Source organism: Lonchura striata, chromosome Z (assembly GCF_050655825.1).
Source record: "Lonchura striata isolate lonStrDom1 chromosome Z, ASM5065582v1, whole genome shotgun sequence".
NCBI lineage: Eukaryota > Metazoa > Chordata > Aves > Passeriformes > Estrildidae > Lonchura > Lonchura striata.
This window is the reverse complement of record NC_140740.1, coordinates 61,404,763-61,430,852: the sequence shown is the minus strand read 5'-3', so window position 1 is coordinate 61,430,852 and position 26,090 is coordinate 61,404,763. Positions and strand designations below refer to the sequence as shown.

General features: G+C 37.5%; 1 protein-coding gene across 5 annotated transcripts; it reads right to left on the bottom strand.

The window, feature by feature from the left end:
* Positions 1-210: 210 nt before the first annotated feature.
* Positions 211-25,866, bottom strand: UBQLN1 (ubiquilin 1). Of its 5 annotated transcripts, none has more exons than XM_021534450.4 (11): positions 25,632-25,866; positions 14,048-14,199; positions 10,262-10,377; positions 8,580-8,842; positions 7,732-7,890; positions 6,892-7,135; positions 6,255-6,397; positions 5,280-5,363; positions 2,751-2,866; positions 2,260-2,428; positions 211-1,481 (listed from the first exon to the last, which is right to left on the bottom strand). In XM_021534450.4, the coding sequence occupies exons 1-11, from the start codon at positions 25,785-25,787 to the stop codon at positions 1,326-1,328; spliced, it is 1,758 nt and encodes a 585-aa protein (XP_021390125.1). In that variant the 5' UTR covers positions 25,788-25,866; the 3' UTR covers positions 211-1,325. The 5 variants fall into 5 exon arrangements, with proteins under 5 accessions (XP_021390125.1, XP_021390126.1, XP_085422085.1 ...); XM_021534451.4 differs by having other exon boundaries at positions 211-1,478; XM_085565959.1 differs by lacking the exon at positions 5,280-5,363.
* Positions 25,867-26,090: the final 224 nt, after the last annotated feature.

Here is a 26,090-nt window from a genome sequence, read left to right as displayed (position 1 = left end):
CCCCACTTCATCTAAGCTAGAAGTCCTCAACATCATCCATCTCTTATTCTCCTCCATCCACCTCACACCACAGGAGTTGTTAACCAGTCTTAGCACAGAGCTGGTAAGTATTGCCAGAGCTTGAGTTCTCTCAAATGCTCTTAAGATGGACTCTCATCTTGGTTTTTAGGTAATGATCAACTGCAAACACATTGAAACAAGATGCTTAAAGATTTTTAAACTTCTTTTATTTATCTGTGCACAAGAGAAGTAACTACCAATAGAAACTCAAAAGCTATACAGTATTTTTTTACTTGGTGGTTAAAAGTAATTAGAGTATCACATGACCATGAATAGAAGTAATTTCTCCAATTACAAATTGGAATACATGTTAAACTCTCAGTGGAACAAGCCAAATAGCCATAGAAACCATTTCAGAGCACAAGGCTGTGGCTCTTTAATTTGGACAATGACAAAAGTAATTTACAATAATCTGTGAATATTGAAATAATGTTATAATGAAAGTTTCTGTACAGTTAAATGTAAAGAGACAACCAGAACTGGACTCTAGTATATTTTAACTTAAGTTGCCTAAGCATTTTGTCTCAGATAGTTACCAAAGATCCTGGGCAGTTCTACACCAAATTCAAGGCCTATGACTTTTTTTGGTTGTTTTTTTTTTTTTTTTTTTGTGTGTGTGTTTTTTTGGGGTGTTTTTCTTTTTTTTTTTTTTGTGGGGTTTTTTGTTGTTGCTTTGTGGGGGAGAATTTGTTTGTTTTTCATTGCTTACAATTTCACTCTACCTTATAGTGTAAATCTCTAGAAATGAGCTGTCTCTTTTGTATATATTGTGTTTATACCTTAAACAAATAAAGTAAAAGATGGTAGATTACTCAAGTGGTATAAATCTTCTCGCATTTTGCTAGTCAAGAAAAAAAAAACATGCCAAAATCACAATAAGCAGTATTGGTACCCACGGCTTCAATTAATTTGTTTCCTTTTTAATGTGCAATCTACATAAATTACTACTGAACAATACTGTTTAAGTAGTAAATAATTGGCCATTTGTAGGTCAGACAAAACTTGTTCATCCAACTGTGAAAGCTGATACTGTTTCCAAAAAAATCACCAATAATGCTGAACAGAAGAACTGATGCACTTAGAAGTGAAAATGCATTGATTCCCAATGTCTGAAGAAAACTACTGCACTCCACCTTCAAATGCATCAGACTGGTTTTAGTTATAACAAGACAATCCCAAAAATCAAAATGAAATAAAGCAATTTGAAAGATTAAAGAGCTGTTATCAAAAATAAATTACATTTTTTCAAGTTAAAAGAAACACTGCTATGAAGGCTGAGAGCCAAGCAGCCTTTCAATAGCTGCATTGATGTCTCCTCCTGTTGCTATTAGTGCTTGTAAATTTGCTTCACGGTTCAGGAAGCCCATTGCACTCAGCTGTTCCAGTTGTTGCTGAAATCGAACTTCTGGATTTTGTAACTGCTAAGAACAAAATTTCAAGCTATAAAAGCATAATACATATTTAGCAAAATACACAATTTAAACATAGGTGGGTTCTGCGCCACTCTGTGTTTTCTTAATTTTGACTACACGTTTTTCAAGTTCCAAAAATATATATTCAAATAAATTCAATTAGCAACTAAAGAATTTTTTTTATAGCAAGTCAGCAACATCAAATTATCTACACTTATATATCATTCCTGAACTCCAGGAAAAACTGACCAATAGAGGAGGATTCAAATTAAACTGGGTACACAAACAGTTTCTCAAATATATACATATAGCTGTTTTTTAAAACAAAACACAGTGCAACCCAGCAATGTGGAACAGCAAAGATTATGTTGTTGTTAGCAATCTTGAACATCACAGGATTTATTTTTCCTTGCGAAGTGACATAAAGATCACTTCTTTTGTAACACTCCCAAGCATGTTGACTAAAACTACCAAAATCCTGATCATTAGAAAGCTTGAGTCTAAGGCAAACTCTACTTTATAGGAAGATCCTGTTTACACAAACTCATGGCAAAATTCTGCTTTATCTTAACGATATGACCTTCAGAGGCATGTTTTTAATGAGGTCAGAGGATGTTTTTTCAGTATTCACTTGCACAGCTGCAATAGCACTTTTAAGCCTCCTCTACTGACTGACCTTTGACCAGAAGCATCCAGTGGGCTCTCCCCTCAACTGTCTCTCTTCTGTCCAGTATTTTACAATTAAGAATAAAAGTAAAAATATCTAGACTATAATGATGTACATTACCTGAGCATTTGCACCAGCAAGTGCCTGCAACATCTGGTGGACAAACTGCTGGTGACCAGGTTCAGCAGTTCCTGAAGCTGGACTTGTATTTTCAGTGGAAACAGAACTAGGTACTGTGGATGCTGTAGGAGCTCCGCTGCTTCCCACTCCACCCAAACCAGGATTAAACCTGTATAAATTATAGAAAAAGAAATACACCACTTGAATAATAAAGACTAGTTTGTCTCTTCTCATTAGTTAGTGGGTAAAAATTCTGTCAAAGAGAAGATAACAATTTGAATAAAGTATTGAGAAAAAGACCAGATTTATCAATGATTAGGATTACACAGCAGACAAACGACAAATGTGACAGATTCTAAAACAAATTTGGTTGAACTAAAAAAAGGCAAGAAGATAAATCTTTAAGAAAGACTGTATACATCTCTAAATCTAAAAAGAATAACCAACACAAGGGAAGACTTCTTGTCCAAATTTGTAAGATCAATTCTTACCCTGGTATAAGCCCCGGTGCTTCTGTTGCTAATGTCTGCAAGCCCTGCTGAATCTGTAGCAGAGCCTGCATTGCTCTGGGGTTTGACATAGCTGATAATGTGTCAGGATTCTGCATCTAAGAGAAGGAGAGAAACTCTTTATTATATGTGCACATTCCAAGGTAATTTTTATTACTAGATGTCTCATAGAATCTGACATAATTTCATGATTTTGTAGTTGAATATTACAGGAAATCCTTCAGTTATTTTTTCTTCTGTGAGAAAACTTCCATGAAGGTAAGCAATGAACTCTCTAGAAGTAGAAAAAGCCTTTTGAACATGAATTATGCAAGAAGTATTTTTCATCACAGATCCCAATCTTTCAAAGGCCACAAGACTGTGTTAGTACATTATTTTAGAATTAGTCTCCTGTATCATACTACTAGTAAGCAACAATGCTGAACATGATGAAACTTGACCAAAAAATACCTCAGAAAAAGTACTAAGTTCCTTTTTCCTAGCTGATTTCAGATCACAGCAATTTGATGGTGACTATTTGCATATATCTTCTTATCTGTAGTGCTCTTACAGCCTGAAATGCTAACAAATATACTGGAAAATATACCAGCAAGCAAATGGATATTCAAGGATTCTCAGTCTACTGTGACTTCAATTACAAATTGGCTTTCACATAGTCAAATAATTTAGAAAGCAAATTCTTTTCATTTCTGAAATTAAACACCTAAAATCCTCATTATTTTAGATACAAACACAAAACTAGTGGCTTATGCTCAGCTTTGCACAGAGATGCAACAGGTAAGTGAAAAGCAATGTGTCAGTTACAAATAACACAGATTCGGTAATCAGACCAAAGTGCAGATAGGCTTACTAATCTTAGCAGCTTCTCCCTGGCAACTAGACCAGGTTACTTTTGCTGAAAAACCACATTTGATTAATGTAGAAATCACAGATTAAGGTGAAACTTCCTCTACTGCAGAGCAGAACCACAGAATAGGACATAAAGAACACTGATCTGAGTGCCTAAAGACACTTCAGAAGAGCAATTAATATTCTCCATTCATCCCTTCAACGACTATCTTCATGATAGCTAAAAGTCAACAAATAAATTTATAGTAGATGGAAAAGATTACTCAAATTTAAAGAGATAAACATTTTGGGGTCTCCAAAGAAAGCTGCCACAACTACTTTATGAAAATACTTAAATATTGACTTACTGTCTACTATTTGAAGCTGTCTTACATAAATGCTGGCCCAACAATTCTTAGAGCACTTAGGTGACCTGGATCTCATCTCTATTAATGTTATTAATTCCAGTAGCAGCCATTCTTCCCTAGTTCTGCTGGCCAATTGCCCTTAATTGCAAAAGATTCCATTATGCATATTCCATGGTTTCTGTCTCCCAGTCCCATAATATAAACACAGGTAGATAAGCAAGAATACACAAGTTGAAATATTACCAACATTCTGAGAATATCCAGATAATTCTTCACTTCACATCTCACCTGCTAATGATCATCTAACTTCAGACAGTGAATACAACAGAAAACTATTTGTGCAGATAAATTCCAAGGTGATAGCAACAGAAGGAGCTACACAAAGGAAACAGATATGATTCCTAGTGTGCCTTCATTAATTACCAATTACTAACAGATTTCAAAACATAACTATACGCTAGTATTCTCAAATACTACTGAATAATTACAAAGCAGTGGCAATATGAAACACCACAGCTATTCATGTGGTTCAAACAGTATAAATAGTATCTTCTGAACACTGAACATGCTACTGTAATTCATGTATGTGCTCATTATTTTACTCATAAAACCTCCCGTGTGCAGTCAGTTGTTGGCAAAGCATATTTACACTAATTTGCAAGGGCTGCCCAACTCATGCAGTGGATTAGGTTTTCAATCCCTACAAAAATCTTGCTTGCTTCTCTTTAGGAAACACAGTACTACTACACACTGTTGCAACTAACACCAAGTAGATACCTGGGCTGCAAACATGACGTTGGTATGAGCAGAAGACAACAGTGGAGCAACCTTTCCAGGAAAGACTTCAGAACCACTTCTTTTAAATTAGCTAATGACTTGGGTCTTTCAGGACATGCTCTAGGACCTCTTTTCCAAATATTTAATGCAGGTTTGAAGAGGTAGGAGAAAAGCACACTGAAACTTTAACTAGTAGTGTGAAAAGTACTATTCTTTTTAATTTCTGAAACAAATCTTGTTACAAACAGGTGTTTTCTGGCTGGTTTGCAGTAAGAGCATTTATTCCTTCTAAGCAAAAAATCAAGAACAAATCTTAGTGGTTGTGCTAGTAGTCATAGACAACAGCTAGGATTAACTTTTGAAAGAGATGGAGACATTAGCAAGAATATTATCAAGGGACAGTCTAACTTCATATCTATAGCTAATGAGAATATATTACAGAATCTAGCTATTAGCCAAATCAAGGACAGGCATAAGTTACTAAAAATATTGCTCATTGACTTGAAGACCTTTATTAAGAGCTAGTATTTCATCTTACTTGCTGAAGGAAAGTTGGAAGTTGTTGTCTCATTTGTTCCTGAAGTTGAGGATTTCCAACAAATAAAGGATTATTCAACATCATCTATAGGACAAAAATATTTAACTTCAAAGATCAAGCAGTAAAAACCACTGGAAGTTTTAAAGCAACTACAGATAATACAGTAATAGTCTATGAAAATTACCTCATAGAATAATAATCATCTACTCCATTGGACAAAATTTTTGGTGGTGTGTCTTTTTTTTTTTTTTTCACTTGTGCATCATTGGGGTTTTTTAACTTGTAAGTTAATGGATTTCCAGATACAAATAAGGCAGTTTTGCCAAGTATTACAAGAAAATCCTTTTCTGCTCAGCCTCCACTACAAATCTAAGTAATATTTAGCTATAAATATAATTTGAAGTCAAGGATATTTCTAAGTATTTAGCACAAAAGAGGTAATATTTTTTCAATGTCAGTTTAGAATTTGACTTTCAATATTACCACTTTAAATAAAAATGAAAAGCACTTCTACAACAACATTCATAAAACAGCATTTCCACTTTTACAGTAAGCACAGGTCAGAAATTAGAAGTTAAAACCAGAGTAGTATCCAGATAGGGCACCAAGTCTCCTCCTCCACTTCTCCCAGACTAGAGGGGGAATTTATTTACTGTTAGCTCTACTTTCATTCATAACCAAAGCACTTGTTTTGTCTGTTTCTAATGCTGGATCAAAAGTTTAGGGCTGTGCAAAACATACACAACCCTACAAGTGATTTTTGAAGCATGTCAGGCATGACATCCAACTAAAGCTGGAGAAATTGAAGAAACTCAAGGCAACAAATTGTTCATAGTAAGTAAGTAATAATTTCAGTGACTTAGGAATCAACAATAAAAACTGGCCCATTTGCCACAGGCAATCATTGAGCTTCTGGGTTTTGTCTTTTTTTACTTCAATAACATACAATATATTACTTTACCAAACACAATTTACCTGTACTGCAAGATCAGGATTCTGGCTTAATGACTGCATCATGCTCCTCATGTAGGGCGCAGACAACATATTCTGCATAAGTTGTGGGTTTTCTGTTATCTGCTGTAATAAGCTCTGCATTCCTGGTGTGTTGAACATACCAGCTTAAAGAAAAGGTAAAGGGCACATTAGTAAGCATTCTGATTATCATCAGAGAAAGTACACTATCTAAACCCAGAATATAACCACTTGGTTTTCATGAGTTTAAGAATCCGAAACTTACCTCAGTGAGGTTCTGTTTACAGAGACATATCTATCCTAGAAGACAGACATTGCACCCAACACACACTCCCACCAAATATCCACATTATTAGCTGTTTTCCCACTTGCCTTAAAACATAAAAAATACTATAATTCATCTACAGATTCACTACCTTTGTTCTTTTAAGGCAGTGTACAAGTATCATTATAATTTACATTATTTTTCATATTTTTTTATTTTTCCTCTTTTTCTTCAGAAGACCTTGGTAATACTAAAATGTTCTACAAAAGTAAATAGCAATAAAAACTGAATCAAAAACTCTCTTCCTAATGAAATAATAATTTCAGTAAGTTTGCAAATATGTGCAAATATACACAGTTGCAATAACAAACACACCTCCAAGCCCAGGTCCCAAATTCGGTCCAGTTGAGCTCTGTCCTGTTGTGCCTGAAGTGCTATTTTCAACATTACTGCTGTCCCTGCTCTCTCCAATAGTGCTGGTAGTTGTTGTGGAAGTCTGTGAGCTGGACTGAGGAGCCCACGGATTTGGCAGAGGATCTCTATTTTCTGTACGAGATGGCTGATTGTTCCCTCCTGCTGATGCATTGCTTACTAAAGAAGCAAATGGATTACCTCCAAACTACAAAGGAAAGCAAACACTTATCATCTACAAATTTCTAATCATAAATGAAAAGAAACTTTTATGGCTTCTAATCAGTTAGACTCACCTGTCTACAGTAATTAATGTAAATATTGTGAAAATACACTAAACTGAGAGATACTAGGACCCCCTAAAAATGAAATCAATTTTTCTTTTTGAAAGTAGTGGTGCTACTGCATTGTATTTTGATCACAGTAAAATTGTCTTGCATACTGGTTTCTGACTTTAAAGTCTTTTATTCTTCTCACCTTTAGTTCAAAATTTCTAAACACACCCTTAAAAGGATTTTACTGGACTTCCAAGTCTTAAGGCAGTGATTTAAAGGAATTAAAAATTAAATAACAAACAAATCTATTAACTTTAAAATAGCTTCTCAATCACACATAGTGATAGCTGTATTTCTTCAGGCTCAGAAGAACACAGGATTTTTAAAGCTCTTTCAAGAGTAAAAGGCTACATAACTTGAAGTTTCAATAATTGTTTTGTCAAGTAAACATCTGGAAATTTGAATTACTTAAATTCTTTTACATTAAAAAAAAAAATTCCTTTTTGTGTGATTTGTAATCTTTTCTCACCTGTTCCTGTGCTGCATTCAGTATTGGCTCCTGAATGTCTGTGTACATACGCCGCAAGGCATTGTACCCCCCTGGTATACTTTCAAGGTTGCTCAATGCTCGGTCCTGGTTTCGCATCATTTCCTGCATCATTGCAGGGTTTCTAGCAAGTTCTAGTGTCTAGAGAAGTGGAACGTTTAATCTGTATTAATAAGAAATCCATTCTAAAGTGAAAACGTCAGCATTTGGCAATTTCTCAGTTATCTCTGTCTAATCCAGTTTAAAATTATGATTAAAGCTGAATCAACCTGTCAGCTCAGTGTTAATCAACACAATTGGGTATTTAGTCAGCGTTCTACCATAATTCTTACTATTTCTAACATCGCTACAGCAGGCAGCCTGTAGTATGAAATTTAAAATAAATACATACAATTTCAAAAGCATCTATTAATCTCTTCAGGTTTTGATACATTTTGCCACATAACATATCTTATCTTTTAACTTAAAAAGCATTTAGAAGTACACACAGTAAGACACAATGAAAATATGCAGTATTTTGGAGAATTACTACTTACGGTAAAATTGCTAGCTAGACAACAGGTTTCAAGGGCGCATCCAGTTCTAGGCTCAGAAGGGATGTATTCAGTGACTTTCAAAAACTATGCTACAGATTTTCTGAAATATCAGTCTATTTTGGACATCAACAAGAAATGTAGACACTGGTTGTCTATGGCAACCTTTTATGGATTTTGAGTAAGAAAAAATACTTTAAGAATGTTTACACACTCCACTAAGCGTGTCCAAGTCCTACCTGTTGTTTACATAACAGCAGAATCACAAGTCATGAACTAATAGATCTTTCTACATACCTGTCTCATTATATCTGGATTATTCAGCATGTGACTGATTTCTGGATTTCTCTGCATCAATTGCTGCATTTGAGGGTTAGCCATAATTAACTGCCTCATCAGGTCGGGATTTGAAAGCATGCTCTGAACAAATGGATTCTCCATTATCTGAACCATCATTTCTGGGTTGGACATAAGTTGTCGTTGCATCTGACTTTGCAACTCCGAGAAGTTTGAAGTATTTAAGCCCAGACTACTCAGGCCTGCCAAACCTCCAAGGCCACCTTTAAGAGGATGAAAAAAAAGGATGTGACTGACTATACTTCCAATTACATCCAGATTAATTCTAAATACAAAATACTTGAATGTATCTCATACTTCAAAGTAACAAAAATGAATGGAAAGTCCCATGTTTTGCAAGGATGTTAAGGAGTCCTCACCAAGTATATGCTTCTTTAAATAAGAAGATGCATAACTAAAAATTCAACAAACTTTATTCTTAAATAAAATTTGTTATAATTCTAACAACTTTTCTTCTCATTTTTGAAAGCCAAGATACAACAAATGTTTCCGTTTCAGAGCTTTAGGTCTGTGTCCTGCTCCCACCAGCAACACTTAACAATTGCATTTGTAATAACAATTTATCTGTCTCTTCTTGGTCAGACTACAACTAAGAGCGAAGTCCAGTACGAGTAATATTCCCTATTCTAAATGCAGAACCTGTGTTCCTCTTGGTAATAATGCACCAAGAGCTAATTATGTTTTGAATTTTTGTGCTTTGCTGAATCCAGATAAAAAGTTTCACAAGGTACTAGACAGACCAAAGAACTACTAAAACCTAAGAAATCATCTGCTTACTGTAATTGTGTTTCCAATTCTACCTCTTCCCCACTCCTAAATGCAAAAAAAAAAAAAAAAAAAAAAAAGGACAAAAAAAGAATGAAACAAAACCCCACCGCAACTATGGAAATAGGTTATAATTTTAAAGTCAACAGACCACAACCTCTTTATTCATAGAAGACTCCTAACACCATCAGGCTTGAAACCTGAGAAATACTTAATTGTAAGATTAACATCAATTTTGTTGCTTTTATTGCAGATCTTGGCTTCACGTTAGAGGTCCAAACTTCTATGATTCATCTGTATTCAGATAAGAGGAATTCAGGTGCACTTTTAACTAGTACAAAGACCCTGGAAAGCATTTCATTACCCATAGTGCCAAAATATAGCATCAGTAGCACCTTACCACTGAAGGTGAAACAATACAAATTTTGTAGTGAAATTTGTGGTGAAGCACTGGCACACTTCATCCAGGGAGGTGATGGATGCCCCATGGGGCATTCCATCTCTGAAAACATTGAAAGTCAGGTTGGATGGGTTGGATGGGGCTCTGAGCAACTTAGTCTAGTTAAAGATGTCACAGCTAATTGCACAGACATTGGACTAGATCACCTTAAAAGGTATCCCTTCCAACCCAAACTATTTCATGATTCTATATAAAACTAATGAAACAACTCTCCTCTGGTAACTGACTGATCAGAAACCTTCTACAGCCAATTCAATATATATCTTTAATTAGTTTTTTGACTGATGTGTTTGTTTGGGTTTTGTTTTTCAAGTTCTGTCTACATTGTAGTAAAGCTTTGAGGACAATTATCAGAATACAAAAGATACCCACCATACTACCTAACAAATATTCTTACCCAAGCCAAATGGATTACTATTTGTTGATGCTGGTGTTGAGGTGCTACTGCTTGATGTTGATGTGGTAGCAGTACTCCCAGTGGTGTTTGCCTGCTGAGTTGGGGGGTCTTGTGATCTAAAAAAGCAATTTTAAAACTTTATAGAGTGTAACAAGTTATTTTAAGTAGTGCCATTAAATGTAGCTATAGTATTACACTTCAGAATCTTGAATTACATTTTGATTCTTGGTCAAAACCCAGTCATCCCCAGATGGTTTCCCTGTAATAAATCTTTCTCAGACACCTGTCATGTCATCAGTTTTTCAGAGCAGTAGTTTCAAATTGTAAAAAAACAGATAGGTATCACTGCAGCCATTACCACCTTCTTATCCTACCCCATGATGCTTGCCAATGAATTGTTTTCTCTGTCCTTATCTTGCTTTAAGGATCCATGTCTTATTTCATTATACTCACATACTACTGATAACATGCCCAAACCTTCAAGAAATAAAGCCTGACAAATTTAATGCAGAATTTATTTCATGTCACATCTCTAATAGGATGCTTTATTGAATGTGAAATTCAGTTAATGTCACATTTTATTAGAAGACAAATCTCTAACTCTCAATAACCTTTAGGACTTCAATGAGACTGATAATGAAATCACATGAAGCTAAAGCCAGCATATTTTAGCATAGGCACTAAAGGCTACCCTGGCTGTGTACTCACCACACCCTTCTGTTGCAGGCAGAAAGACAAATGTTGCCATGAAGTAAAAGAGATCAAGGAACTGAGCTTGAATAAAGCTAACCTGACCTCTCTATTCTAAAGAAAAGAGACTACCTAGAAATCTAAAAAAATTCTTCACTGTGGTTCAACAATCAATAAATAGCTGTATTTGCAGTACTACAGAATAAAATACTTTGTAAAACTATGAATTCAGACGTCATAAAAAGATTTGAGAATTTGAAAGTACACTAGACTCCATACTTCAGTTCACCTTGGGGGACCTTTCTCCTACAACTTAAGTCTGCACTTGCTCCACTCAAGCAAACATCAGAACTATACCAAAACTCAACTACACCAAAAACAAATCAGAAAGATGCTTTAAATGCAGATATTCTCCTGGGGTTTCTAAGAGTTCTTTAACTTCATTATCAGCAACTACAAACTTTGAACACAAGATGACTATAATCAGCCAAGCAGCTGTAACTTGAATGAGATAGATTATAGACTGTATCCTGATCGTGATTATCCTGCTAGAGATATTTGGTTTTCTTTCGTCTAGAGAACACAAACATCTTTCCTGCACAAGCAAAAGAAAAATAATAAGCATCAATCCTATTTGTATTTTCAACTGAGAAACTATTTTTAGAAGCAACTACACTGCTTCATGTAATAGACATGAAAGGTTCTTAAAAGTCTGACAAGAAAAGTAGATGACACTGAAAACTGAAATTCAATAGTGCTCCTATGCAAACTGGGGCATATCCTCTGAAGATGAGTGCAAACCTGTGAGCCTCCAGTCTTCCAGCGATATTCCTGTCAAGTGCACATTGCCTTTTATATCCATTTTGTCATTATGTTTCCTCCCAGCACTCACTGCTACTCTGACACTATACAAGATAGGTTACAAGATTGCACTAAAAGTCTGTAGCAGTCTGGAAAATGTAGCACAGTAAAACAAGTAATCTTTTTTTTTTTTTAACAAGCATTTGGGTGGAATAGATGAGGTTTCCTTTTTGAAATTACACACTTAGTCATAGCTTAGAAGGGAAAAGATCACCTTCAGATCCAGTTTTGGAAAATAACTGAATATTACTTATTCAGACACACAGCGGCAACAGTAACAGCAAGAGTCAACAGAAAAGTTAATGGCATACCATAAAGTAGGTGGGAACAAATCAATCTTGATACTCATGGCCAAAAATCGGCATGTTCCAGACCACATTGGCAGGGTCTAAATCTTGTCTTTCCAGACAAGCATCAAATACAGATATTTTAGCAAGAATATAACTGAGATATTTCAGGACAATACTATACTTTTTCAGAAGTGATTTTCATTCTCTCCAGCAGCTTTCAGCATGTTTTTAGTTTATTCAAGCAAAACTACAAGGTGAAAACTTTGATGCACCATTTGAGCACAACACAGGTACCTGCAAAGGATCTGTAGTTCTTAGTTCATACTTCATTTTCCCAGACATGATTAAAACATTCTGCAGATAGTAGAAATATAGTCTTCTAAAATGATTCAAAAAATAGCAGGTACAAATGAAGACATGGAGTGCAATGCCAATAAGACAGATGCAGGAACACCAAAAATTCCCCAAAAGACACACATTTGACATTTGTGTTCCTAAGGGCTCCTCTGCTCAGAGGCAAAGTGCAAGCAGGTCCAAGAGGCTGGCAGTGGTATTTCAGTATGTATAGCTACAGTAGGTCCAAACTATAAACTCTCTGAAGACTTTGCAAGTCAAAAGAAGCATCTTCCTAGAAGCACTCATGGTGCCACTCTGCCATACTTAAGACTGCAGGCAAAAAAAACAACAAAAAAACCTAGCAACAGCAGAATACTCATGCAGATGCAAAAGGACCAGAACTGCAATATTAGCTAACACCATAGTCAAAACTGACATGGCTTGTATCAGCCTAAATTTCAGGTGGAGAAGACACAGGGCAGGAAAGGGAGACCTCTGACAGTGAAAATATGTATTTTGACTCCAGAACACAGAAGTGAAGGTATCAGTTTCAAAAGGTACCTACATTTAATGATAATGATACTAATTTCAAAAAGACTTTGTATTTAATGCTAATCTTACTAGCTAGCCTTTGTGTCTTGGTAAGGCCTTGAAAGGGAAAGCCCATTTCTGTTCTCACCTACACTACATACTCTTTCCTTCAACATATGACATCTTCACATCAGAGGGGATCCTTACCATAAACAGGAAAGATCTAAGTAGAACAGGAGCAAAAACACTTTCACTCTAAAAGAATGAACATGTTACTCACTAATGTCAAACTGCTTTTGAGGGATCTATTGCTCTACTTGTTGGAAGGATTTTTGGACACTTCACAGGAAGTGCACAAACCATAGCTAACTGATACAGCTTTTTAACCATCATTCTAATGCTTCTTCACCAAAGGAAAAAACAAGAAACAAAACAAAACACCAAAATAGACCCAAAAAAACCCTCCAAAAATATCCCAAAATTCCTTAAAATTGAAAGTCTATTTAGACAGATAAATTCATTATATTAAAGCAGTTCCCAAAATTTTTCTTTCCTTGTTTTACCAAAACAGAGTTTTTACTCACTCTGCTGGTAAAACAAGGAAAGAATATTTACTGCAGAGGAAAAAAAAAAAAAAAAGAAAGAAAAGATTCACTACAAGTTTTCACGTGTGAAAAGAAATCTGCATAACATACATTAATGTATTAATGGATAATAAGAGCTGATATCTAACAACTGCAAAGCCAAAACATAGCTGGAACGAAAAATAAAAAAGCTATATAACAAAAACCAACCAACCAACAAAACTCCCAAAAAATAACCAAAAGAAAAAGTAAAAGAAATGTATTTAAAAGCATAAACCAAATTAAAATATGAGAGAAATAAAAAAAAATATAAAATAAAATAAAAAAAATTTTGTAGTTTCATAATTTCACTGTTGTCCTGCAGCAGCTGTAAGTAAGGAGCTGATTAACATGATTTAGTCAAATCTAGTTTTGCCCAACAGAAAGCTATTAATAATGCAGACTACTTTAACTTTTCTAGAGGTATACAGAAGACCACTTGTCATGAAGGTTACCTGTTTTGTGTTTTGATAACCAGGTGAACAGTGAGTCCATCATGAATTCCATGCTGAGTCAAAGTATCTTGATCTTTTAAAATTTTTCCAGCGAATATCAATACAAGCTGATCAATGTGGGACTTGAAACGCTTAGAAATTTCTTCCTTGAACTAAAAAAAAAAAAAATATACATTTATATAATTAAATACTGAAGTGCAATTTTTAAAAATAATTTAAGAACCTGTTTTTCACATTTGCCATATTACCTCACTTGTACTGCATATTCTGTATTTCACAAACTAGAAATACTTTTGTTTCCTGAACTTCTTTCTGCCCATGGGAAGATGGGAAAGATGTCTTTGTCATTCTGAAAAGGAAATCTGAAGAATTTCACATCTAGTGAAATTAGTTACATAAGCTGTGACAACAAAAATCTAATTTCCATTGAAGACTATTGTGACTTCAATCAGGCATGCATCCATGATATAAGTACATACTAGCATATTCAGTACTTAAACACACCCATATGTATATACGTGGTAAATTATGCATATAGTGATATACTAGCAAGTACACACATACAAATGTGCACACCACTGAAGCCATCCATTGCTGAAGGACTGATGACAATGCCACAAAGAGGACACATCTGCCTAGACTTCTGCTTCAACTGAATAACTCTATCCTTAGATGTATTTTTGCTGCCTTCCTTCCATGTGTCAAAACTAGCATTCCTTTCCACACAGACAAAACCATACATACCACACCTATACCTCAGGTGGCTCTGCTTTCTCATGCATGACATAGCTACATGAAATGCAGTTACAGCCCAGGACACAGTGAATAAATACATTTTTCATTTCATTGAGAAATCATTATGATACAAGACCTTTTACAAAAGAGCCTGCTTTCTAACTAACTGCTTGTTAACTGTCCAAAACACCTAAAAGAACAGATTAGCTTCATACATTTTTGGAAGAAAATCATCTACACATATGGAAAACGTAATCCTAAAATCATTGCTGAAAAGGAATGTAAAGATCATCTAGTTCCAGCTCCTCTGCCAAGGGCAAGTATACCTTTCCCTAGGCCAGGTTACTCAAAGTCCAGTCTGGCTTCGAACACTTTCTGCAAAGGGGCATCCACAGCTTCTCTGGGCAACCTGTGCCAGTGTCCTCACAGTAAAGAATTTCTTCCTAATATTAAAGAGGGTAAAGTCATTCTCCTTGTATCATCACTCTATGCCCTTTTAAGAAGGGCATGTAGGTTTCTTTTGGCCACTGAGAGGCTGCTCTAAGGTCTCCCTGGAGCTTCTCTTCTGTGCAATGAACAAAAGTCCCTCAGCCTGTCTTGACATTACATGGGCTCCAGCCCTCTGGTCATACTGGTGGCCTCCTCCTAGCTCACTCCAACAGGTCCATGTCCTCCTCTGCTGGGGTCCTCTGAGCTGGATACAGCACTCCAGGTGGAATCCCACCAGAACAGAGCAGAATTCTCCTCACTCACCCTGCCAGCCATGCTGCTTTTGGATGCAGCCTGGGATACAATCAACTTTCTGGGCTGTGAGAACACATTGCTGGGTTATGTCCAGCTTCTCATCCACAAGCACCGCCAAATCATTCTCCTCAGGGCTGCTCCCAATCTACCCTGCCTGTATTTGTATTTGGGCTTGCCCCAAACCAAATGTAGGACCTTGTACTTGGCCTTGTGGAACTTCATGAGGTTCACATGAGCCCACCTCTCAAGCCTAGCAAGGATGGCATCCCTTTCCTCCAGTGCCTCATTCACACCACAGTGACTGGCACACATTGTTGGGGTGCACTCAATCCCACTGTCCATGTTACTGACAAAGATGTTAAACAGTGCTTGCCCCTGTACCGATTCCTGCGGACACCACTCGTTAGTGATCTCCACTTGGACAATGAGCCATTCACCACAACCTTTTAAATTTGTTGTTCACTGAGCAGTCCATTTGTCAAAACCATGTGTCTCCAGTTTAGAGACAAGTCATGTGGCACAGTGTCAAACACTCTACATATGTGCAGGTTGATTATGTCATTCACTTTTCCCTCATCCGCCACCACTGCAACCCCATCACAGGCAACCATCAAATTTGTCCTTAGTGAAGCTGTGCTGACTGTCACCAATCTTCTCCTTACCTTCCATGTTCCTTAGTGTAATTTCCAGGAGGTTCTGTTCCATGATCTTGCCAGGCACTGAGGTAAGACTGACCAGCCTGAGTCATCCCAATTTCCTTTCCCAAAAATATATGGATGTCCTCCTTTGCCTTTTCCAGTCTGTGTAACTTCAACTGAGAACTGCTACAACTTTGCAAATACAACGGCTGGTGGCTTAACTACTATCTTGACCAGTTCCCTCAGGACCTATGGATGTATCTCATCAGATCCCACGGGTCTAGATCCTGATCTACAGAGGATGGTTCTTCATTCTCCCAACCCCTGCTTTCACAAACTTGGACAGTGTGGCTGGAGCATTTGCCAGTGAAGGGAACAGGCTTGGCCACCAGACAGTGGGTGCTGAGCCACTGTAGTGTATCATTTGTTTCTCTTGGGTTTTACTCCTCTCTCCCTCTTGTTTATTACTATGATTGCTGTTGTTATTATTATTACTGTTGTTGTTTTAAATATTAAACTGTTATTATATAAATCAATGAGTTTTACCCTTTTTTTTTCTGATTCTCTTCCTCATTTCACTAGGCAGGAGGGAAGTGAGGAGGCAAGTGAGGAAGCAGTTGCATAATAATTGCTGGCTGGGTTTAAACCATGACAGATTATGAAATTCAGGCAGTTCTAAAAAAATTCATTTTGGTGTTGTTTAGGTCTTCAGTTTGTACAGTATAACTAAATAACAGTATCAGTAAATTACAGTTAAAATACTTCATCCACTGGGAAAACCAAAAGCAGAAGTTCAGCATCACTGACTGGAAATGATGAGCATTTCTGTCCAGTTCTCCTAATGCAGTGACTCATCCTTTTAATTATCATGTAATAATTCAACTGACAATGTCAGGTCATTTGCTTTATTGTTCTAAATGCAAGTTTTACTTCATTGTAATAATACTATACCTTGTTCAGTCATAACTGGGCACAGAAAAGGACTCAAAAGTTGTGAAAATAATGTTTCAACATACTTGAAACCTAGTGTATTCATGGAAACTACTTCTTACAGTAAAATAATATAACGTCAATTTTTTATATGATTATTAGGAAAATATGTGGAGAGAAACACAGTGGGAATCAGACTAAAACACTGGACTAATATCTAGACAGAGGCCTCGTTTTCCTAGGGAGAAAAGCAAAAAGCATTCTTAACCTGAGTGAGTTGATTCAAGGTTACATTCTCCTCAAAGCATGGCAACTTGCAAATTTGAAATGAATCAGAACAAATCCAAAGCTTGTCTTGTTGAAGGACTTTGCCCAAATTGCCATTTTACCTCAAGTTAACTTGTTTACATAAGCTTTTTTTTTTGCTTTGAAATACAAAAGCAGAATAGGTTTTCATCTTGAGAACACTCATTGGCTTTTTAGCAGCACACCAGCACTTCTTGTTTATACTCTCAATTACATGCCAAATATCCTTATCTTCACAGCAACTTTAAAATAATCACTATTAAAAAGTTGCCTTTTTTTGTTCAATGTTAAGACACATGGAAAAAAAACCCCAACTCTCTGAAGCAAGCTAGAACTTTTACTACACTTCTCAAACTTGATTGCCTCTCCAGCTTGTTGCAAATTACAGATGGACACAATAAAATATTGTTGTCTAGTGTTGAACAAATGCATACTGGTACCTGAGCTAGTCAAAGTAAATACTTTATCACCAAACAAAGAAAATATCTGAATACACATTTGACTAAACCAGATACTGTTTCACACTGTCACTGTGCAAACCAGATCCATAATTTAAACATTAACCTACTAACATCTGACAATCTGGCCTTGGAAGAACCTGGTAAAGTGTTATTCCAGGTAAAGTGAAAGTATTAACATTCAAACACTCCTTTGATATGTTACGACCATATAATATTTCCAAAGCTTCTGTTGACTCATTTAATGACATCAAAATCAGCAACTGTAATAATCTTACTATCCACTCACAAAAAAAAGTGCTGTGATAAAGTAATAAAAAGAAAAGAAGAAAATAAATAAATTTTAAAATACTTTCTCTTTTTTGAGAGAATTGAGAAAAATTCTCTCAACCTCATCTTAGTAAGTCATATTTAAAAATTAAATTACAGTAACAACCTGGAAGAGGTCTTAGCAATTAACATCCAAGTCCATTGAAGTAACAGAAAACAGGTCCTTAGAAACTTCAACTACTTTGAAAATGTTAAGCTACAATTTCGTCCAGATGACTGTCAAAAAAAGTAAGGCTGCTGACTCTCCCCACATTAAACTGTTTTGAACACAATAGAGGATGACATGGAAGCAAATGTTTGTACACAGAAGGCTGAACTTCAGTTTTCATTCCTAGCAGTCTCTCAGATAGTTCTACCACAAATAAAGGTTTTGAAACAGTATTACCTAGTTTGGCACTGCTGTTTCAAGACACACCCATAATATTTAAACTTTCCATCATCTTTCCTAACAACATACACAGTTAAGCATATTGACTGAACTCCCGTCTGTTTTACACTCACACTGAGCAGCATCAGAAGCAAACTTTGATGAGCTCCAGCTTTCTTTTATACAACAGAATTAATGGTTACAGGTTGTCTTGACCCAAGAAGTAAGGAACCAAACATACTCATAGCCACAGCTGATAGCTGTGGTTTCCTTTTGGAATGAATCATGACCTGGACATCTTATAACTGACTTAAAGTGAGTCAGTAAAAACAGGGTTTCATTGCACAACTCTAGAACACTATACAGAAAGGAAGATAACAATTTGTCATTTCAAGCAGAAATACAAGCACTTTTGCCCCGCAACAGATAAAGCATAGCTAGAAATAATACACAAAATAATGTTTCCATGTAAGAGTACTGTCTTTCATGTCTTACTGGAGTTACTATTTTATGGTGGCTTTGCCAATGACCCATGCTAGTTTCATAATAAAATTATTTCCTCAAATGTCTGCAATCAAATCAAACTCAGAGTCAGATTCTTGATGAGCTTAAAAGGCTAGCAGTCCATAAAGGGTGAACTGCAGCAGAACATGGTAGTGTAAAGGACTCACAACTCAAGTTCTAGCCATTTCTATTCCCTTCAGGGACTCTTCAGCAAGCCACTGCACTTCTCCAAGGCTTTGTTTGGGGAAGCAATGCTTCTTCCATAAAAGCAGTTGGCAATCTACTCTCTCCCTGTTAGTTATGTACCTGACCACTTGTCATTGACAGCAGCTGGGGAAATGGAATCTCTTCCAGGGAGATGGGGGGTTCCTTTTGTTCAAGAAAACATGGTGGAGGGAGATGTCTGTTATCAAGGGAATTTTTTCCGTGTCAATCATTGATTTTCTTGCACCCTCTGTCATTAGCATTGTTGCTGTTAATATTTGTTTTCTTATTTCATTGCTGTTTCTAGTAAATTGTTTTTATTTCAACCTGTGATCTTGCCCTTTTGTGCTTCCAGCTCTCCTCTCCAGCATGCCTTGGGTTGACGGACAATTTAAGAAGAGTGAAAAGAGAAAAAGCTTTGCAAGTTACAGAACACTAAGATTCAACTAAAGCCATTGAGGTTTTTGTGCTACATAAAAGTGGAAAATGCTTCAACTCCTCTCTTTCACTGTTATTTTCATCTTGAAAACTCTCAACTCTATTATACAACTCAATTAATTTATACAACATTCAATGTTATTTAACAAACAAATAAAGCACTCAGGCTCAAGGGGGGGAGGGAGAGAAAAAGGTGGCAGAAAGAGAGAGAGAGAGAGAGAGAGAGAGAGAGAGAGAGAGAGAGAGAGAGAGAGAGAGAGAGAGAGAGAAAGAGAGAAAGAGAGAAAGAGAGAAAGAGAGAAAGAGAGAAAGAGAGAAAGAGAGAAAGAGAGAAAGAGAGAAAGAGAGAAAGAGAGAAAGAGAGAAAGAGAGAAAGAGAGAAAGAGAGAAAGAGAGAAAGAGAGAAAGAGAGAAAGAGAGAAAGAGAGAAAGAGAGAAAGAGAGAAAGAGAGAAAGAGAGAAAGAGAGAGAGAGAGAAAGAGAGAAAGAGAGAAAGAGAGAAAGAGAGAAAGAGAGAAAGAGAGAAAGAGAGAGAGAGAGAAAGAGATAGTGGCAGTGTGGTTTGGAAAGTCTCAGCAGGGTCACTGCGTTAGGGAGCAATATTCCTAAAAAACAACGCTGTTTAGCAAGAGCCAAAATCAGTGCGTTACCATTATTCTCATACTTAATACAAAACAAAGCACCATATCAGCTACTAATAAAATTAGCTCTATCCCAGTCAAAACCAGAACTTCCAAATTATTAAGATTTCACCCTAACTTTACTCCCAGACAATGCCCCTTTTTACAGAGACAAGGTTTATAGTCACTAGATTGAAATATTTTATGACTTTTTTACATGACACTATTACAACAGCTAAATATTCATTAAGGTTTTATGCGCTGTTGCAATTTTGAACTGTACACATGGCAATTTTTTAAAACTGTGTGACACCCCTCACTGAGGGTGAGGGATTTTAGCAAAACAAACTCGCAGGACAAACGCATCTGAAATAGATCAATTTTTTAAAAATTAATTATGAATGTCTTACTTTTATACAGCGAAGTATCCACACAAAATACACTTCACACTACTACTTAAGTAAGCTTTCTTATTTTACTCTGTCTGCCAGTCATTTATCAGAAAACACCTGTTGAGTACTATGGCCACTGTTATGTCTGAGTTACATCCAAATAAGCTAATAGTCAGGAAGGTCAATATACTTTTACTTCTGAAGGTTCTTCTATCAAATAATCACCTACCATTGCTCTACAACAATTTTGATATCACAAAATGATGGAGGAAAAACTTCAGGTTAAGAAATAAGTATAATCAGAGTATATCACGAGGCAAACTCCATAAAGAATCACATAGATGTGTTACAATGCACAGAGACACAAGACAATGGAAACTCTAATACTAAATGCTCCATGTATTCAAGTGCCTTGAGACACCTGAGAAACAACAGAAACCTGAATCACAATCCTGGAAACAAAGAACAGACTAGATTCCATTATACAGTTTCAACCTATTTTGTTTGTAGCATTCAGTAATCCCTGGATTACAGAAAAACAGTGAAACAGAATTGGATCATGTTAAAAAAATTGTTCCTATAAAGTACAGTTTCTTTAAAAGTAAAAATTACATAAAATATTAAAAGCATACGCAAGCCAGGAAAGATGCTCCACTTCCAAACTACCCAAAGCTTTAACAATTTATCATTTACACCTGTGTGATCTTTATAAAGCAGAAGACTGCCAATTTGGGATTGCAAGAACCAGGCACAAAAATGAAACCCTGGATTTATGGATTTAAAGTTTCAACCTTAAACAGTACTGAAATTTCAATCAAAAATTTAGACGTTCTCCACTTGACAAAAATCAGTCTTGACACAATGGATACATGTCCACTTTAAGTAACTCAGGGATTTTATCTGTAGTTTATAGTCTAGTGCAGAAAGCACATTTGTGATCACCTACTTTAAAAAACACAGAAGCTGTTAAATATGCTGTTACTGAAAACTGTATTCCACACTGAAAAGATATTCTATTTAAATGCTGAAGCTAAATAAAAAGGGGGTGGGGGGGAAGCCCTAAACCTGCAAGAGGATCTAATTTGTTTTCTGTGGGGCTAAACTCAATTTCACTAACTCTTCCTGATGGGCATTGCTCTGAAAATTTCAAATAATCAAAGAACTGGCAATCATTCTCTACAAGAACTTCAAATTGCTGAAATTATTAGCACACATTTAGTATCCACCGTTTGTTGGCCCAGCAGTAAATAACACACAGCTAGGCACGTTACTGTGTTTCAGAGTTGTAATGCTCACAGAATGGGCAACTCAGTATCTTCTCGCATGCTACACACCCACAGACAGTAACTCGGGACCAGTTATAATAAACTGATGGATACAGCAAATGTCAACACAAGGTACTAAAACAAGAACACATCAAGAAGCATCAGCAAACTTTAACTCTTCTAAAACTCCCTCATTCTAAATGATGAAGGTAAAAAAAACTGGTTTTCCATGTAACCATTTCCAACACCACAATACTCAAACAATTCAAGTCGCTCACTAAGACATGAAGGCATGAGTCTCTCCTAATATATGCACGCTTTTTCTTTGTTTACAGGCTTTACCAAACACATAAGACAACTCTGCTAAGCAAGAAATTGCAAAGACTGTACTGCCATGAACTCAGAAAATAAACCGAAGGAAAAAAACACTAGACAAGAGACAAACAGTTTTAGTGAGCCAGAGTATCAGCACTGCCAGGGTCAGCTAAAGACAGCGAATTTACCTATCACGTATTCACTAAGTCTCTTCTCTGAGCAAGATCAGTATCATACCCAGCCAAGAAAGCAAATATTTGGTCTTTGTCCTAATACTGAGCCAAACTGTGCTAAGCACAATCAAATAGTTTTCAGAGAATGAAAGACAGACAGCAGTTGCAATCAACTGATCTTCCAGAGTAGCTTTGTACTTAGTTTATTTTCCATACTAACCTGCATACTCACTGTTCTAGCTGCATAGCACAGGATCAGAGTAACAAATCATTCTCCTGAAGTCTTCCAATACAGGAAAAAATCTTGACAGAAAAGTTGCAGACGTGGTTGACATTAATGGGACAACATAAAATATAATTTTTTTTAGCCCTAAATTTGGTCCTGATGACACAAAATATTTTCTTAGAAAATCTAGGTTCATGTTCTAGCAGTACCTGAAATGACCGTAAAGAAATAAACAGCTCAATTCTTTAAGTTCTAATGTTAGCTATAAAAATATACTGAGGGAGTTTCTTTTGCCTTTTTTTGTTGTTGTTTTGTTTTGTTTTCCTTTCAGCCTACAAGCTACTGGCCCACTTATCTCAACTGTACAAACCACTTGCTGATCCCAGATGCACTTGAACAGATGTGCAACTCGCCTGGTATTTGAGATTAACCTATTCTCAAGGCTGGTTCTAGAAACATTGCATCTATTGTTTATACTTATTATAATCAACAGCTCATTTTTGCAGTTTAAGAGAAAAAGCCAGTATTAGTCATTCTATGGGGACAGCGCATTTTTTTGTGCTGTTACACTGCCTGAGACTTCAATCCAATGGTCAACCCAGCAGGGAAATCTTACTTCACAAGAATTAAGTCATAACCGCACATCTAATATTTTAACAGCAGTGCCAAGAGAGAAAACACAGTTTAAGGTATCTGTAGACAACAGAGACATCTGAAGTAGTATCCTCTGTTAATTTTCTAAACTTGCATGACTGCTTTCAGTAAAAATTCATGTGCTTGATAGGTTGTACAACCATTTCAGTTTATGACAACTGTTTATTTGAAAACCTGGCAGATCCGCCAGTATTCAAATCTGAAACAAACTTGTTAAAGTCAAATGTATTACAAGATTCACAGCTAAAGTAAATCTCTTTATTAATTCCAAAGGACCCAGCTAATGGCTGATTGCTTTACAGGACAAACACAATCCTCAGGTTATATTAAGTTTATGAATCTCTCTTTTAAAATATCCTAACAAAACAAAAGCCCCAAAACTGCAAAGACTTTTAAAAAAACTGCATTGCTGCTGTTCACAAATATATGGAGAACAGAGAAGTGGAAAGCACCCTTTTCAGACTGAGATTGCTGGGAAAGCAGTGGAAAACACTAAAAAGCAAACACAGTCTTTTTACTTTTGGAAATGCCTAGATCAAGCTTGCAGAGAGAGTAGCTCACTGCACACAACACTGCAGCTGCCAAAAGACAAGAGGACAAGAAAGCAGCTTCAGTGCATTGGCAGCTGAGAAAACCTCAATGAAACTCAGGTCTGGGACACTTCTAGCCCAAACACTGATGTACAAAAAAAAAAAAAAAACCAACATTGCAAAACAAAACTGAATGTAGATTAGACACAAGGACAAAAAAAACCTCAAAGAAATATTAGCATTTTCTCTATTCACAGCAACTAGATGAAACAAAAGTCTGACAGTCTAGTTGAATAGCTATCACTACATTTGAAATTTCGGAGATTTTACTTAATCTTTTGTATCCTCTTCTATTAACCAATCAGTGTCCTTCAGCTCACACTTAAAGAATGATGTCAAGTTCTGTATCTAGATATAAGTGGCGCTTTCAGACATGTTATCTTTTTTTATGAAGTCTGCAATACCAAAGTCACACAAAAAAATGTGGAATAGCACAAAGTTGACACAGTTAGAGCCATTTCAAGGTGAAAACTGGGAAATCCTATGGAAAACAAAAGAAGTTCTGAATCTAGCAACACCTACATTCTTTGTAAGCAGGAGTCTCTGCATTTTTACATTTTGATAGCAGCTTTGCTATGATTTGTTGCTTTCTAATTTAAGTAAATGAATTTTTAGTCAATACTTGCACAGCAAACCTACTAAAAGAGTTGAAAAAATAGAAGATTTGCACGAAACAGTGTGGATGAATCAGCAGGTGTCACTAGTTTGAGACAAAGGCAGCTGGAGCATAGACTTTCACAGGAAGGCACAAAAGCCCTAATAAATTGGTTATCTGACATAACCATGCCATGCTAAGTACTATATCTGTAACTAGCACATCAGAGTATGGGAGACTGAAGATTTTGCAAACACAGTACAAGGCTACAACTTCCCAAAGTTCAAGGCCTACTCACTGTCTTTAAAGACAGTGTTAGATCAAAATAAACACTGGAAATACAGAGATACAAGTAACTGTGTATGTTTTCTACAGTCATGTTAGCCAGACAGTGAGACAACTACCACCAAAGCCAGTCAGCTGAACAGGACAACTCACAGCTAGAAAATGAGAGAAGAGAAGGCTTTGGGGTGGCCTAATTGTGGCCTTCCAACACCTGAAGGGAACTTACAGGAAGGATGAGGCAAGCCTGTTTGCAAGAACATGTGCTGACAGGACAAGGGGCAATAGCTTCAAAGAGAAAGAGAGTAGGTTTAGATTAGCTATTACGAAAAAATTCTTTACTGTGGGGGTGGTGAGGCACTGGAACAGGCTGACCAGAGAAGCTGTGGATGGCCCATCCCTGGAAGTATTCCAACCCAGGCTGAATGGTGCTTTGAGCAACCTAGTCTATATGAAAGTGTCCCTGCCTACGACAGGGGAACTGGAAGATTTTTGATGTTTCCTTCCAACCCCCACGTTTCTACGACTCAACGAGTTGACGAATGAGCTACATCCAGCTTCCGAACCGGCCCTCTGCAGTGTAACAGAGAAGCGGGAGAGGAGGGTGCGAGGCGGCACATTTCTCCACTGCCCCCGCCCTCCTCAGAAGGCAGCAGTCCCCTCCCGGGCGAGCAGAAGCTGCTTTGTCACTGGGCAGGGCCCGGGCCCGCGCAGCCGAGCCGGGAGCCGCGGGCCGGCGCTGCCAGCCGGGCGGCGCTCCGCCCGGCCCGGCCCCAGCGCGCCCCGCCGGCTCCGCAGCCCGCCGCGCCGCCCCTCACCTGCCGGATGCTGCTGGCCTCGGAAACGGCGAACTCCTCCTTCTCCTTGGGAGTCTTCACCGTGACTTTGATGATCCGCGGCTCGGAGTCACCGGCCGAGTCGCGGGTGGGCGAGCCAGGGGGGCCCCCCGCGGGCCCGTCCGCTGTGTCCGACATCGCCGTGTCCCGGTGGGGCGGGGCGGGGCGGGGCAGCGCGCTCGGCTCCCGGCTCCGGCGGCTGCAACCGAGCGCTCGCGACGCGCCCGCGACACCGGAAACGGCCGGGCCCGGCCGCCGCGCGCCGTGATGACGCACGCACCGGGGAAGGTACTGGAAGGGGCGGCGCGCGACTCCCAGCGGAGCGCTCCCGCCGCCGCCTGGGCTCGGGGATGTGCCGGCCGCCGCCTGGGCTCGGGGATGTGCCGGCCGCCGCCGCCTGGGCTCCGGGCTGTGCCGGCCGCCGCCTCGGCTCCGGGCTGT

Coding starts and splice junctions, on each gene's coding strand:
- UBQLN1 (XM_021534450.4), bottom strand. CDS start 25,787: ATGTCGGACACAGCGGACGGGCCCGCGGGGGGCCCCCCTGGCTCGCCC. Junction 14,200..25,631: donor AGGCCAGCAGCATCCGGCAG/GTGAGGGGCGGC, acceptor TTTTTTTTTTAG/TTCAAGGAAGAAATTTCTAA. Junction 2,429..2,750: donor GCACCGGGGCTTATACCAGG/GTAAGAATTGAT, acceptor TAATTTATACAG/GTTTAATCCTGGTTTGGGTG.